At 29.8% G+C, this 16,603-nt stretch overlaps 1 protein-coding gene across 1 annotated transcript in view; it reads right to left on the bottom strand.

Moving 5' to 3' along the window:
• Positions 1–2,319, bottom strand: part of LOC137642914 (transmembrane protease serine 9-like) — a 21,912-nt gene extending 19,593 nt beyond the window's left edge. The window contains exons 1-4 of the mRNA XM_068375779.1: positions 2,233–2,319; positions 1,900–2,003; positions 270–391; positions 1–17 (exon numbers count right to left, since the gene is read on the bottom strand). The exon at positions 1–17 is cut by the window's left edge and continues 97 nt beyond it. Of these exons, the coding sequence (XP_068231880.1) occupies positions 1–17; positions 270–391; positions 1,900–2,003; positions 2,233–2,319 (330 nt within the window). The remainder of the gene's footprint in view (positions 18–269; positions 392–1,899; positions 2,004–2,232) is intronic.
• Between the last annotated feature and the right edge of the window lie 14,284 nt (positions 2,320–16,603).

Here is a 16,603-nt window from a genome sequence, read left to right as displayed (position 1 = left end):
TGCTGAGTCCACCACTTCTGAAGATTTAGAAAAAAAAAAAAAAAAAAAACATTAAAAGTCATTCAGCTTGATTGGTAGTTTTCATATCAGTTTTGTGCTAAATTTGTACATTTGTTTTACCTGCAAGAAGTTTTAAACTATTTTCTGAGAATCAAAGCGAAGAATATTTCTTAAATATTTATATATATATATATATATATATATATATATATATATATATATATATATATATATATATATAAAGTAAAGTAGCCTACAAGTGTCTTTACCTGATGAAAATACCTGACAAGAGAAGCCTGTGCCTCGTTTTTTACTCCATGTTGTTGCAAATGTAATAGTCATGGTATTACCACTACTTTTCACCGCGACTTTGTTTTGTCTACCGCAATACCTGCGAAAAAGAAATAGCGTTACCTTTCATCTTATCATTTGATATTTCTGTCTTTTTGCGTGCTCATGTTCAGTTAAAATATTCAACTTTGAATTTTTTTTCGGATACGTTATAATGATTATCAGCAAGGTTTCTATAATTGGCTCAACTTCTTTCAAAATCTGATAAGTCTTAGTGTTCACTATTTTTTTTCCATCTGGTAAACTAGCCCCTTAAACCTATGTAATGTTCAGTATCAACAGTTAGACTTAATCTTTACCAATAACCCTTACAAATCACTTCCATTTTCGCCCATATTGTCTCCGTTTTACTAATCAATGTAGCTTTGCTATCACAGTTAAGACAAGCTCACACTTTTTTAAAAGAAAAAAGAAAAAAAAAACTTAATTTTAATCGGAAATTCTCCGTAGAAATCTACTGTTCTCAGCCGTATTTCGGTAAAATACAAGCGACCATAATTTTACCTTACTTTGATATCATCTTTTATTGGTTGGTGACCGTAATATCACTCCTCTACGTCAATATATCCGTTTTTAAAATGGTAAAAATCTTGAAATGAATATTGCCAGTCATTTACTTTTTTTTTTTTTTTTTTTTTTTTTGGCAAATTTATAACAGTGCAGAATGTCCCGTACTGGGCTGGTATGTGTCCTGTAGTTAAGAAAGTCCATCTTCACTACCAAATATTACTAGATTTTTCTTCTCTGTCAGATTTGATGGGCTTTATCATTCCACTTCTAATTTTACAGAAATAATCCCAAATCATATCGTTAAAACAGAATGAAAGAATGCAATATGCCACATATTTTTCACAGAAAATAAAAAATCTGGTTTATAGGTGAGGTTACCTAAGTTGTCCTCACTGCCAGAAAAAGATGGTAACCTTCGCCAGATATATTTTGATTTTCCACAATTAAATCCATATTGAGTTCCTGGCAACAATATATATATATATATATATATATATATATATATATATATATATACATATATATATATATATATACATATATATATATATATATATATATATATTTTTTTTCTTTTTTTTTCAACTTGATAATCTTGTTCAAAGCTGAAAAGTATCCAGCGTCTCTAACTGTTCTTACCAGCGGCACTGATTTCGTAAATTTCGTCAAAAGTATTTATCTGCTTCATTAGCTTAATATGTATCTTCTTTAAAAGTAAAGAATGTGGCATTTTTCTCTAATAAATTATTCATTCTCTTTAATGATAAACATTTTCACTCTCAATCAATCCTTACTAACAAATTCAGTATTTTCACCACCAAAGAAAATAGATAGATGACCCTTTTCATAAAACTATTGTTCTCACCAACAAACAAACTCATATTTGCTAACTAAATATTAAATACTTAATATTTTCATGTTTAGGAAGCAATAACGATTACCAATAACAATGGTACAAGCACTTGCTGCCACATTAAAAAAAAATAGATAAGGCAGAAATTACAAATCCAGATAAATAAAAAGACATATCCTTCTTACCTTCTTTTAACTTTCCCACCTTCAATCTCTACAGAAGACTTCTTGCAGTTTTTCAAATTAAAATCACTGCATGATATTGATATTCTAGATGTTGTTGAGGTTACCTGTAGATTATAAGTATTATAACATCATAGATCTGGTGTGTCATCATGATTATGATGATTATCATCATCACCTAGTCTCATTATAATATCAATTCTCGTTCAAAAGGTTATTTCTAATCTTAGCATCTCTAAGATGTATCACATGTATTAATTTAAGAAGTAGCATTATTGGAGGAATTTAATGTATCTTTGATGTGAACAATAAACTCATAAATTATTGAGAACAAACCTGGAAGACCCATTTACACTCATAGTTACTGGGATATCTATCCGGGTAATTCTGGGATTCAATAGTTACAGACTGTCCAGGGAACATCTCGTGGGATCCACACGCCAGGGGGCCATCTTTATTTTGGAAAAAACAAAAAAGATAAGATTTTAGGTTGGTTTTCTCGTTTACAGATAGTAATATGACAATAGTTATAGATGGTTTCAGATTATTGGAACCTATATATGTGTCTACTGTAGTCTCTAGAGCCTTTAAATATGTTGCCCCGAGACTATACAATAGGCTACCACTAGACATCCAAAAGATTGAAGATAATAAGGCTTTTAAGAGAAAACAAAAAAAAACTTCCTTGCTCTGCAAGTGCTTTGATAGTGTCGATTTGACAATAAACGAGCAATATGCGGTGTGAAATGTTGAATGCTTTGTAACGAGCATGATAAAATGACATTAGTTGAACTTAGCATTAACTATTAGCTGATTTCTGACTCCCAAAAGATTTTTTTAAGAAACCATAATGTTTCTATTTAATTAACAACAACAACAACAACGGCAGCCGTTTCCAGTCCACTGTATGACAAAGTCCTCAGACATGTCTTTATTCATGTTTCAGTTTTGGCCAGTTTTCATCACCACGGTGTCCAACTGCGGATGATGTGATGGTGGGAGATTAGTCTAACCTACCTAGTATGAGTGGCCCTGACTAGTACAGCTTTGCTGATCATGGCGATACACAAACCCTTTCACCACGTTAAGGTATCCCTGCTCAGAAAGGGACTTAATTAACAGAAACTGTTAATTATTATTATTATTATTATTATTATTATTATTATTATTTGCTAAGCTACAACCCTAGTTGGAAAAGCAGGATGCTATAAGCCCAGGGGCCACAACAGGGAAAATAGCCTAGTGAGGGAAAGAAACAAGGAAAAATAAAATACAGTATTTTAAGAACAGTAACAACATTAAAATAAATATTTCCTATGTAAACTATAAGAACTTTAACATAACAAGAGGAAGATAAATTAGATAAGATAATGTGCCTAAGTTTACCCTCAAGCAAGAGAACTCTAACCCGAGACAGTGGAAGACCCTGGTACAGAGGCTATGGTACTACCAAGACTAGAGAAAAATGGTTTGATTTTGGAGTGTCTTTCTCCTAGAAGAACTGCTTACCATAGCTAAAGAGTCTCTTCTACCCATACCAAGAGGAAAGTAGCCACTGACAATTACAGTGCAGTAGTTAACCCCTTGAGTGAAGATGAATTGTTTGGTAATCTCAGTGCTGTCAAGTGTATGAGAATAGAGGAGAATCTGAAAAGAATAGGCCAGACTATTTGGTGTCTGTGTAGGCAAAGGGAAAGAACCGTAACCAGAGAGAGGGATCCACTGTATTACTGTCTGAATAGTCAAAAGACCCCATAACTCTCTAGCGGTAGTATCTCAACGGGTGGCTGGTGCCCTGGCCAACCTACTACAATTCGTGTTGTACAGTATTTTAATATTCTTTAACGCTATCTTAACTGTAGTATCCAGGAAATGGACATTTAATCTACCTTATTCTATTTCTTGCTTGTTTATTGTTGTTTTATAAATACAAATATGTATACACACATGTATATATATATATATATATATATATATATATATATATATATATATATATATATATAAGTATATACTGCATACATATACACATATATACATACATATATAGTATATATATATATATATAGATATATATATATATAGATATAGATATATATATATGTATATATATATATATATATATGTATATATATATATATATATATATATATACATATATATATTTGTGCGTATATATATATATATATATATATATATATATATATATATTTGTGTGTATATACTGTATATATATATATATATATATATATATATATATATATATATATATATATATATATATATATATATATGAATTGGAGTGTGTGTATAGTTACAGTAAATGTGTGTATAACCACGTGCATGTTGAATTTACTAAGGCTAAAATTAGATAAAAAATGTCATGCTTGCCTCACCAATTATCTTTTTCAACACAGATTCGGAACCTGTTGATTCAACCGTCCACTTCGGTATGATTAATCCAGAATCATTTCTTCGGTGTTGGGTAACAAAGGCTGCACCTACCGGTACGATAATCCACCTGAATAAAGAAAATATAAATTATTATTATTATTATTATTATTATTATTATTATTATTACTTGCTAATGTACAAATTATTATTACTATTATTATTATTATTTTTATAATTATTATTATTATTATTATTATCATTATTATTATTATTTTTAAAATTATTTTTATTATTATTATTATTATTATTATTATTATTATTATTATTACTTGCTAAGCTATAAATTATTATTATTATTATTATTATTATTATTATTATTATTATTATTATTATTTTTAAAATTAATATTATTATTATTATTATTATTATTATTACTTGCTAACCTATAAATTATTATTATTAGTATTATTATTATTATTATTATTATTATCATTATCATTATTATTATTATTATTATTATTATTATTATTATTATTATTATTTTTAAAATTATTTTTATTATCATTATTATTATTACTTGCTAAGCTATAAATTATTATTATTATTATTATTATTATTATTATTATTATTATTATTATTATTATTATTATTATTATCATTATTATTATTATTATTATTATTATTGTTGTTGTTATTAATATTATTATTACTTGCTTAGCTACAAATTACTGAAATTATTATTATTTTTGTTATTATTATTATTATTATCACTTGCTAAGCTACAGCCATAGTTGGAAAAGCAGGATGCTATAAACCGTAGGGTTCCAACAGGAAGCATAGCCCAGTGAGGAAAGGAAACAAGGAAATGAATAAATTATATAGGCTACAAGATGTAATGAATAGGAATATAAGATATCTCAAGATCAGTAACAACGTTCAAATAGATAATGCTATGTAATTTTTGGTCATTTCCTTGATACCCGAATGTTTAAGTGTTTAATTTATGAAATATTCCATATTTTTAATTGCCTCTCTTTTTATTTGCGATGATAAATCCCCTATTTCAATGATTGTATGATACACTGAATTAGTCTATATATGTATGTATATATATGTGTATATATATACATATATATATATATATATATATATATATATATATATATATATATATATATATGGTATATATATATATATATATATATATATATATATATATATATATATATATATATATATATATAGATAGATAGATAGATAGATATATATATATATATATATATATATATATATATATATGTGTGTGTGTGTGTGTGTGTGTGTGTGTGTGTGTGTGTGTGTGTGTGTGTGCACTAACAACTTCCCATACAGAGGAAGAAATTGACTTTTTATGAAGATTTGGGGATATATCTGATAAAAAACATAACTCGAGTTACATTTGATTTGGGTGATTTCAATGGTAAAGTAGGTCAAAATAAGAGAGGAGAATCAGCAGTAGGTAAATTTGGAGTAGGCACAAGGAATGACAGAAGAGATATGTTTGTAAAATTTGCTGAAAGAAACTATTTTAAAATCATGAACGCCTTCTTTTATAAAAAAGGAACATAGAAAATTGACATGGAGAAGCCCAAATGGAAAAAAAGAAAAACGAAATAGGTTTTATTTTTCAGTGAAAAAGTTGAACTAGTTAAAGATGTAATAGTGGTAAACAAGTTTAAATTCAAATGGCCATAAAATGGTTAGTGGTAAGATTTGTCTTAAGCTAAGGAAAGAGAGAGAAAACATTAATTTTAAGAAAGAAAGTAAACACTCCTCTAATAAAACAAACATCTGATGAGTTTAGTTTAGCAGTTCAAAATAAGTACTCCTATTTACATGATGAAATAGAAGCAAGTAAAGAAGAAATTAATAGTAATTTAACGAAATTTCTTTTGAAATTAGAACAAAAGACAGGTGGAAACGTTCATAAACACGATCAAGGAAAACTATCAGAAAATACCAAAATCCTAATAGAGACGCGGGTAATATATATATATATATATATATATATATATATATATATATATATATATATATATTATATATATATATATATATATATATATATATATATATATATGTGTGTGTGTGTGTGTGCGTGTGGGTCTTTTTATGCATGTCTCTGTTTGCAGTATGATCGACAGATAGATACTATTTTATATATATATATATATATATATATATATATATATATATATATATATATATACATATATATATATATACATATATACAGATATATACGTGAGTATCTACATTCATATATATATATATATATATATATATATATATATATATATATAGTATGTGCATGTGTGTATATATTGGTAGATACAGTAGATATATAGATGAATAGGTAAGTGGATATATATCATACATGTCTATATATATATACTGTATATATATTTATATATATAAATATGTATATGTATATTTATATATGTATATGAATATATATATACATATATATATATATATATATATATATGTATATATATATATACATACATATATATATATATATATATATATATATATATATATATATATATATAACCAGCAATGTAATGTAAAATGCTGATTATCTATATGCATTGAATCTCATCTTAATCTATATCTATGATATGAGATTTCCTTTACCAGTGTTTTTATGTTTTCCATGGACACCATTTTCTATATTTATGTTATATATAGTACTTGTTACCCCACCCTAACTAAGGTGGGCAAGGTGTATTGTATTTGGTAGATTTCTTTGTCTGTTTGATTATTTCTCTTTTAGCAATTTTACGGAAAAACTACTGGTCCGATTTATTTAAAGTTTCTAGGAAAGGCTCACTGTGTCACATAGGGCTGTTTCCTTGTTAGAGTCATCAAGGTTATAGTATTCTTGTTTCATAACTTGACTAATAATAATAATAATAATAATAATAATAATAATAATAATAATAATAATATATGGATTGTTCATCATGTAATTAGATGGCAATATCCATTAGGCAAATTTCTAACGCTGAATATAAATTTTGAATATCGATAAAGATATGCTTTAGTTTCTTTAGAATTATGTTGCAATGCCTACTGGATGTCTTTTTTTCAAGGTTAAAATCTTTTGATAAATATCGAGGAAAAATATATAGCACGAATCGATCACCATGAAAAGTTGATCTCGATAGCATCATCCAATATATATTTTCAGCCAAGTTTTATCAAAATTAATTCTTTATTTGTGAGTTACAAAGAGCTAAAACATAATCTCCTTGGAAATTAAAAAGAAATAAGTGTAAAATTAAGTCTATTTTGGTTTCTTAATCTCTTTTTTTTTTTTAAATATTTAAGTGAAAATTTGTTAAACAGTTTAAATATAGGGTTGTGGTGGCTGAGGTGGTAACGTCCCTGACTGGTGAAAGCCAGACTGGGGTTCGAGACCTGCTCAGTCTCGTTAGTTTCTTTGGTCGCTGCAACCTCACCATCCTTGTGAGCTAAGGATCGGAGGTTTCGGGGAGCCTATAGGTCTATCTACTGATTCATCAGCAGCCATTGCCTGGCCCTCCTTCGTCCTAGCTTGGGTGAAGAGGGGGCTTAGGCGCTGATCATATGTATATATAGTCAGTCTCTAAGGCATTGTCCTGTTCGATAGGGCAATGTCATTGTCCCTTGCTTCTGCCATTCATGAGCGGCCTTTGAAACTTTAAACCTTTAGACTACGCAGGTGGTCTTAAAGTAACTAAAATTCCGAATCACCTCAATGAGATGGGAATCCTAACAGGTAACTGTATATATAATTATTCCTATCAATACAATTTTATTATACTCACGATACATTCGAAGTAGAATCGGCAGGAACCCACAAGAGACTCTGTAAACCAAAACATCATATGAATGAATGTGCATAACATTTCATATTCATTACTATTTAAGAATGTTTACTCTGCATCATATACTATTCGTACTCCAGCATTGGTGTCATTAATGGTTTAAAAATAAATTTTAATATTCAACTTCATTCCGGATTCCAAAGTCGCATTGCATCGTTCTTATTCATATCAATAAAAATTGTTTTTTAAAGGACAATAGACAATGGAAATAAATGAAATTCTCTTTTCATGAAAAAAAAAGAGCTTGGTGAGATATATTTACTCTCACATATGTTGAACAGAATTTTATCACCAGAAGCATTCACATCAGATTACTCCTTTTGAGGGAATGCTAAGCCCCATGATGAATAAAACTGTATTCAGTTTTCATTTGTTAATCTTGTCTTTCTAGAAAACCAATCTCTTCATATATCTTTATATTAAGAACCCTTCAATCCAAAAGAAACCTTGTAATGCTCAAAACCATGATTAATTTTATTTAATAACCTACAGGAGTAAAAAGTATTTTCCTTTTACTGGAAATTTGTATATTGGGGGAAAATATCAAGATTACTCGCTGCTTACTTAGAATTGTCGTATGTTAAGAAATTAATCCCTCTGGATGAAATATATTTTCTTAGATAAATCTTTGCACTAATTTGTCTATTTGGCTTATGATTCTTATTGTGAAAACTGATGACTATCTCGACTACCAATATACTTACCACATCTATTTTTAAATAATTCACCACAATTTAAAACTCACTTATACACAACTTCAAAACATCAAACTCAAACTCTCCTTGAGCAGATCAGCTTATGTTGTGTTTCTTGATAAAGATATATCAACTTACCAGGACTACTCTTCTTCCAAAACTTTAAGATGGATTTTAATCATTTGAAGTAATTCTTTCTCCCTTTTTTGTACTGTATAGTTGAATATTTTCTTCGTGAATCAGATAGGGAGCTTAATTTAAAGTTAGTGAATTTATTTACTAGTTTATTCATGCTTATCATAAAAATAGACAATAGAAAAATAACTGAGACTGAAATGTGAAAAAAAAAAATAGCAGCAATGTTGACATGAAACCAATTACAAAGAGAGTTAGTATGGAATGCAACTCATCTTTGATTTATATTTCCAGTAGGGAGTCTCATGTGAAGATGACTTCCATAATTCCTATATAGAGTAAGGCATTGAACATCTGAGGGAGTTATCAACTCTAGCAACGAGAATACTGATTTTCTTCATCAGTACTTGCTTCAGAAGTCCTTAGTTCCTTAGAGTAATTGATCTTCAACTAGACATTCTCGGTCTCCTTGAGGAGGCCTAGCCACTTCATGGCACTTCTTTTTACTTCTAGTTAATAGCTACTAATTTCCACTACATGTCACTTCTTTTTGCTCCTATAGTCAATTTCTTTTAATAAGGTGCATTTGCACCGACTCGCAGTGGTGTCCTTTTAGCTCGGAAAAGTTTCCTGATCGCTGATTGGTTAGAATTATCTTGTCCAACCAATCAGCGATCAGGAATCTTTTCCGAGCTAAAAGGGCACCGCTGTGAGTCGGTGCAAATCTGCCTCGCTAAAAAAAAATTTACTATAGTTTATAACTACTAATTTCCACTTCATGTAACTTCTTTTTGCTCCTATTTAATTACAAATAATTTCCCAAATCTTGAATGACTCCAGGTTACTTGTCTATTCTCCCTTAGCTGGTTGTTACTTTGCATGCTAGCTACAAATCTACCAAACCAACAACAAAGAACAATTTATTGTAAAAAGATACGGCCTTCTAGGATATATTTCATTGCACTAATTTAGAGTTGTTTTCTCATGGATTACTTTGTGAATAAAATGTCACTTCTGTGTGGATAATGAAGGAGAGCAAAGTGTCAACACTTTACCCGGAGGATCATCAAGAAGTTGAACCGAGATCATCATATGGAAATCTGCGTGTTGTCATTTTGGGGCCCTGTCTTGACCTACTGATCTGAGAATGTAAGTAGAAAAATCCTAACTTATCTAAAGCCCCCCTGACACTTGCACGCATTCGTGGCACGCACTGGCACGCATTGATGCGCGAACTCGCGTGAACGAGCCGTGAAAATGTCGTGAACAGTGCGGAAACTCGCGTGCCAGAGCGTACCAATGCGTGCCATGCGGGCCCAAAACTTTGAAATGTTTAAAGTTTGTGGCACGCATTGGCACGCACTAAATGGCCGTGAACGATGCGCCAACTGGAGTGAACTGGAGTGAACAGTGAGGGAACTGGCGTGAACTGGAGTGAACGATGCGGGAAGTGGCGTGAACTTTATAATGAAGAGAAACAAAAAGGAAACGAAAATATTAATGAAAAGGAAAGAAAAATAAACCTAGTAAATTTTTAAATTTGCTGTTTTAATGTGAAAAAAAAATGATATCTTATTTCAAACTATTTCTATAACTTTATAATGAAGAGAAACAAAAAGGAAACGGAAATTAATGAAAAGGAAAGAAAAATAAACCTAATAAATTTTTATATTTGCTGTTTTAATGTGAAACAAAATTATATCTTAAAAATTCAAACTATTTCTATAACTTTATAATGAAGAGAAACAAAAAGGAAACGAAAAAATTAATGAAAAGGAAAGAAAAATAAACCTATTAAATTTTCATATTTGCTGTTTTAATGTGAAAAAAAATTATATCTTATTTCAAACTATTTTTATAACTTTATAATGAAGAGAAACAAAAAGGAAACGAAAAAATTAATGAAAAGGAAAGAAAAATAAACCTAATAAATTTTTATATTTGCTGTTTTAATGTGAAAAAAAAATTATATCTTATTTCAAACTATTTTTATAACTTTATAATGAAGAGAAACAAAAGGGAAACGAAAAAATTAATGAAAAGGAAAGAAAAATAAACCTAATAAATTTTTATATTTGCTGTTTGAATGTAAAAATAAAATGATGTCTTATTTCAAACTATTTCTATAACTTTATAATGAAGAGAAACAAAAAGGAAACGAAAAAATTAATGAAAAGGAAAGAAAAATAAACCTAATAATTGTTTATATTTGCTGTTTGAATGTAAATATAAAATGATGTCTTATTTCATGCACACACTTATTTTCCTCTATTACCAATCAAGACCCAAAACTTTTGTTTTGAATAAAAATGAACTGAAAAATAAACCCAAGAAATTTTTAAGTTTGCTGTTTGAATGTAAAAATAAAATGATGTTTTATTTCATCAACATACTTATTCTTCTTTATTACCTTAAAATGAAGGGCAAAACAAATTTTTTCTGTTTGCAGTTTTAATGTAAAAATAAAATGATTTCTTATTTCAACACACTTTTTTCTCTATTACCTTAAAATCAACAGCCTAAAAACTTTTCATGTTTGCTGCTTTTAATGTTAAAATAAAATGCTTTCTTAATACTTGTACATATTTCATGTCTGCTATTTATATGTAAATCAAATGCTTTTTTATTGAAACTAAAATAAAGGGCAACAAAAAATACAAACGAAAAAGATACGTTTCTTCTCCTCAATGCAATGGTGTCTCTGACAGAAAGCATTGTTGTCTCTTCCGAACCCAATCCAAGAATGTCCTCGGGTTGGAGAAGCCCCGTTTTTATATGGAGTGGCCAATTCGTGAACTGGCGTGAACTGGCGTGACCAATGCGGAAACGATGCGGAATGATGAGTAAACTCGCGTGAACGTGTCGTGAACGATGCGCGAACTACGCGTGCCAATTCGTGCCATCGCGTGAACGTCGCGTGAACGTCGCGTGAACGATGCGCGAACTGGAGTGAACTGGTCGTGAACAGTGCGCGAAAAACACCAGTGCGTGCCAAAAAGTGGCACGCACTGGCGCGCATCAATGCGTGCCAGTGCGTGGCAAAAATGCGCGCAAGTGTCAGGGGGGCTTATGTTTGTCCTGGTTTTGATATGATAATAAATTTTGATTAAAAATATGTGATAAGAATTATGAACTAAATACCTTACTTACCGGTTCTGTTTTCTTAGTGAATTTTTATTGAGGGGGTAATGATGTGTGTTCTGTGATTGCGTCCCTTTAATAATACGCAAATGGCTTATTATTACTACATTAAAAATGTTAAACTTTGATTTATAAATACAGCGTAAGAACAACGCGTTCACTATTTTCCAGAGATTATAACAGAATAATGATGATGTGTGTATTGTGAATGTGACCCTTTAATAATACACAAATGGCTTATTATTACATTAGAAAATGTTAAACTTTAATTTATAAATACAATATAAGACCAACGCGTTCACCAGATTTCAGGGATTACAACAGAATAATAATTTCCTTTTCACACACAAAAAAAAAATGGAGAAAAAATCATTTATAATTGTTACGCATGGGAAATATTTTCTCCTATAGAATTATAGAAAAATAAAACTAATCTTAACTAGATAAGACAAGATAACAGAAACACATCGACGATATTACACATTTTTATCGCCAACGAAAGCTAGATCCTGGAAGAGTCGAGTGTCAAGAGATTGTTATGACATGTTTATTAAACAAGCGACACTCGTCATCGCTCATACAGGAGAAAACATTAATATCACATCACTACAAAGTGTCATCAGAGAACACTTGACGAATCTGGCAGACAGATTTGACTTTTATTTTCCAGAAGGTGAAGATTCATGGAATGATCCGAAATCCTTTTATTCCACTGCAAGATGACTCAAGTGTCATCATGGAGGAAAAATTGTTGGACCTATAGTCAATTCTTTTTAGTGAGGCAGATTTGCACCGACTCGCAGCGGTGCCCTTTTAGCTCTGAAAAGTTTCCTGATCACTTATTGGTTGGACAAGATAATTCTAACCAATCAGAGAACAGGAAACTTTTCCGAGCAAAAAGGGCACCGCTGCGAGTCGCTGCAAATGCGCCTCATTAAAAAAAATGAGTATAGTTGGTGACGAAGGATTGAAGAGGAGTTCCGAAACTACATTACTTAGTTCCTTTTGAATAAAAGTGAAAGCAGAATATCCTGAGCTTAGTGAAATTGCTCTGTGAACTTAAATTCCATTCCTCCTACATACCTCTACGAGACTGGCTTCTCAGCCATGATTGTCATTAAGAAAATGTACAGAAATAATATGAGAATTCTTTCTCGATTGTGCCTGGCACTGTCCTCAATTAAACACTAGATAAACTGACAAAGAAGAAGCGGGCTTACCTTTCACATAGGTTAAGATTAAGATTATAAAATGCTCATGTCATATTGTATTATTCGTTTACAAAATATATTAAAGATGAAAAAATTTCAACTTTAAGCATACATATAAATATATATATATATATATATATATATGTATATATATATATATATATATATATATATATATATATATATACATATATATATATCCATATATGATTTATATATAGAAAGAGAGGTCCAGAACACACACACACACACACACATATATATATATATATATATATATATATATTATATATATATATATATATATATATATATATATATATGTGTGTGTGTGTGTGTGTGTGTGTGTGTGTGTGTGTGTTTATACATATATCCATTATATATACATTAATATATATAATTTTATACTGTATAAATATATACATAGATATACATACTAATACATATATATATATATATATATATATATATATATATATATATATATATATATATATATATATATGTATACTAAAAATTGACAGTTTTTCATCCTATGTATATTTTGTAATTTGTAAACAAATGATACAATATGATATAAGCCTTTTATAATCTTGATCTTAACTCATGTGAAATGTGAGCCTCCTTCTCCTTTTTTCAATTTATTTAGCCGTGTTTAATTAAAGACAGTACCAGGCATAACGGAGAAAGAATTTTCATATTATTTTTAAGATTAATAATTTCTGGAAATAATGTAGCGCTATTTTTCACAGAGAATCAGTGTAAGCCAGCATTTTTCAGTGACAAGAGTATCTCGTTTAAGAATTTCCCTGCGTATCTAACTGTAAATAGTACATATTTTGTAGCTATTAAAAGTACAAATAAAGTCCAGATCTGTAAATAGAAATGGGTAGTAGGTTAGCCAAGGCACCAGCCACCCGTTGAGAGACTACCGCTAGAGAGGTTTTGGGTTCTTTTACTGGCCAGATAATACTACATTGGATCCTTCCCTGGCTACGGCTCATTTTCCTTTGCCTACACCTACACTGCATAGTCTGGCCTATTCTCTACATATTCTCCCCTTTCCTCATACACCTGACAACACTAAGATAACTGAACAGTTCTTCTTAACTCAAGGGGTTAACTACTATACTGTAATTGTTCAGTGGCTACGTTCCCCTTGGTAAGGGTAGAAGAGACTTTAGCTATGGTAAGCAGCTCTTTGATGATAAGGACACTCCAAAATCAAACCATTATTCTCTAGTCTTTGTTAGTTCCATATCCTCTGTACCATGGTCTTTCCCTGTCTTGGGTTAGAGTTCTCTTGCCTGAGGGTACACTTAGCACACTATTCTATCAGTTTCCTTCCTTTCCTCACTGGGATATTTCCCCTGTTGAAGCCCTTGGGCTAATACCATCTTGTTGCTTTTTTCAACTATTGTTGCAGCTTAGTAAGTAATAATAATAATAATAATAATAATATAACTGATGTCAGGATTATCATTCTACTAGTAGAAGACTTAGGAGTACAGAGCAAGATTGTTAAACAGAAAGTATAGATAAGCAGGAAACCTATCTTCATGAGCAATTACCTAATGTTTGTTGTACTTTCCTGATCGCAGATAAACGAAAGAGTATAAATAAAAGCATTATAATCTCAACCATAAATAGATAGGGAAAGAAGAAGTACAGAGAATGAAATTAAGTACTCTTTACATGTCAAGGATAATTCTTCCAGTTCAGAACCTTGCATACGTTTATACATAGGGTAACCATAAAAAAAATATACAAAAACAAAAAACAATAAGACGTTTACTTCCTGAAACTTGATAAAAACCCGTTTTGGAATATATCACGATTAGCTAATATGAATAGCTTCAATTAACAGTAATTCACGAGCATATATGAGACGTTAGCAGTCGAAAACTAATTAACATCTGTACAACTGTAAATTCCACGCACTTATGTGTAATTTATTAGATTAATTTACTTTTACGCACGTGTGTGTAACGTATTAAATTAATATATTTATGTGTTGTACATACGATTTAAGCGTTTGACTTACAACATTTGGAGAGAGAGAGAGAGGAGAGAGAGAGAGAGAGAGAGAGAGAGAGAGAGAGAGAGAGAGAGAGAGAGAGAGAGAAAGAGATATCATCGTTTTTCTAGTGCATTCATTTTTCTTGCATAGAAACGGAATGGTAGGAAATGAAAAAGATAAGAGAGCCAGAAGTCAATATATTGCTACATCATTTTATATGTATGTATATATAAATAAATAAATATATATATATATATATATATATATATATATATATATATATATATATATATATATATATATGTGTGTGTGTGTGTGTGTGTTTGTGTATATATATATATATATATATATATATATATATATGTATATATATATATATATATATATATATATATATATATTTATACTGATATTCATATGTGTGTATTTGTGTTAATACACCTGTGCAGCCTGTATGCAGTATTATCTATGAGCATAAATCATTTTACCATAGGTTATATTCACAATTTGGTTTCTTATCAAACAACTTATATATGTATGAATATATTATACTGTATATATATATATATATATATATATATATTATATAAGAGAGAGTAGAGAGAGAGAGAGAGAGATGAGAGAGAGATGAGAAGAGAGAGAGAGAGAGAGAGAGAGAGAGAGAAAGATAAGTATTTATATATCTTATTAAAATGTTTATATACACATACGTTTGTAATGAGATATATAAATGCATATACCTATATACATAAATATATATATATATATATATATATTTATATATATTCGTTAAGGGTAGGTACAACCAGTTTTATTAAAGTTCGTGGAGATGACTGATGAGGATAAAATGAGAGGCATTTAGAGGTTGAAAATCGAAAGATCAGGATGATGTGGATTTGCAAAGGAGATGCTGCGTTATGGCGATGTTAGAGTGGTTGCGCTGAGTTTATGATTATATACGAGAGCGCCGAATAGGTTTCAAAAAAACGGGCGAGGCGAAAATTACCCCTTTGTTTAAATTTATAGGTGATAGAGCCGACGAGTAAGAACAGTAGGTTTTTAACATCATCTGGTTTACCAGGAGACGGCATGTAATGGAATTTTTTTGAGAAAGTATGACTAACAACAGAAGTATATAAAGGGAAAACTGGGAATAACAGTAGTTTTAGACAAAAAAAAAAATGGGTGGTTGAATAT

The sequence above is a fragment of the Palaemon carinicauda genome, chromosome 6, assembly GCF_036898095.1.
Source record: "Palaemon carinicauda isolate YSFRI2023 chromosome 6, ASM3689809v2, whole genome shotgun sequence".
In the NCBI taxonomy this organism is placed as follows: Eukaryota; Metazoa; Arthropoda; class Malacostraca; order Decapoda; family Palaemonidae; genus Palaemon; species Palaemon carinicauda.
Note: the sequence above shows the minus strand (reverse complement) of the source record. Positions and strands in the feature narration are given on the sequence as shown.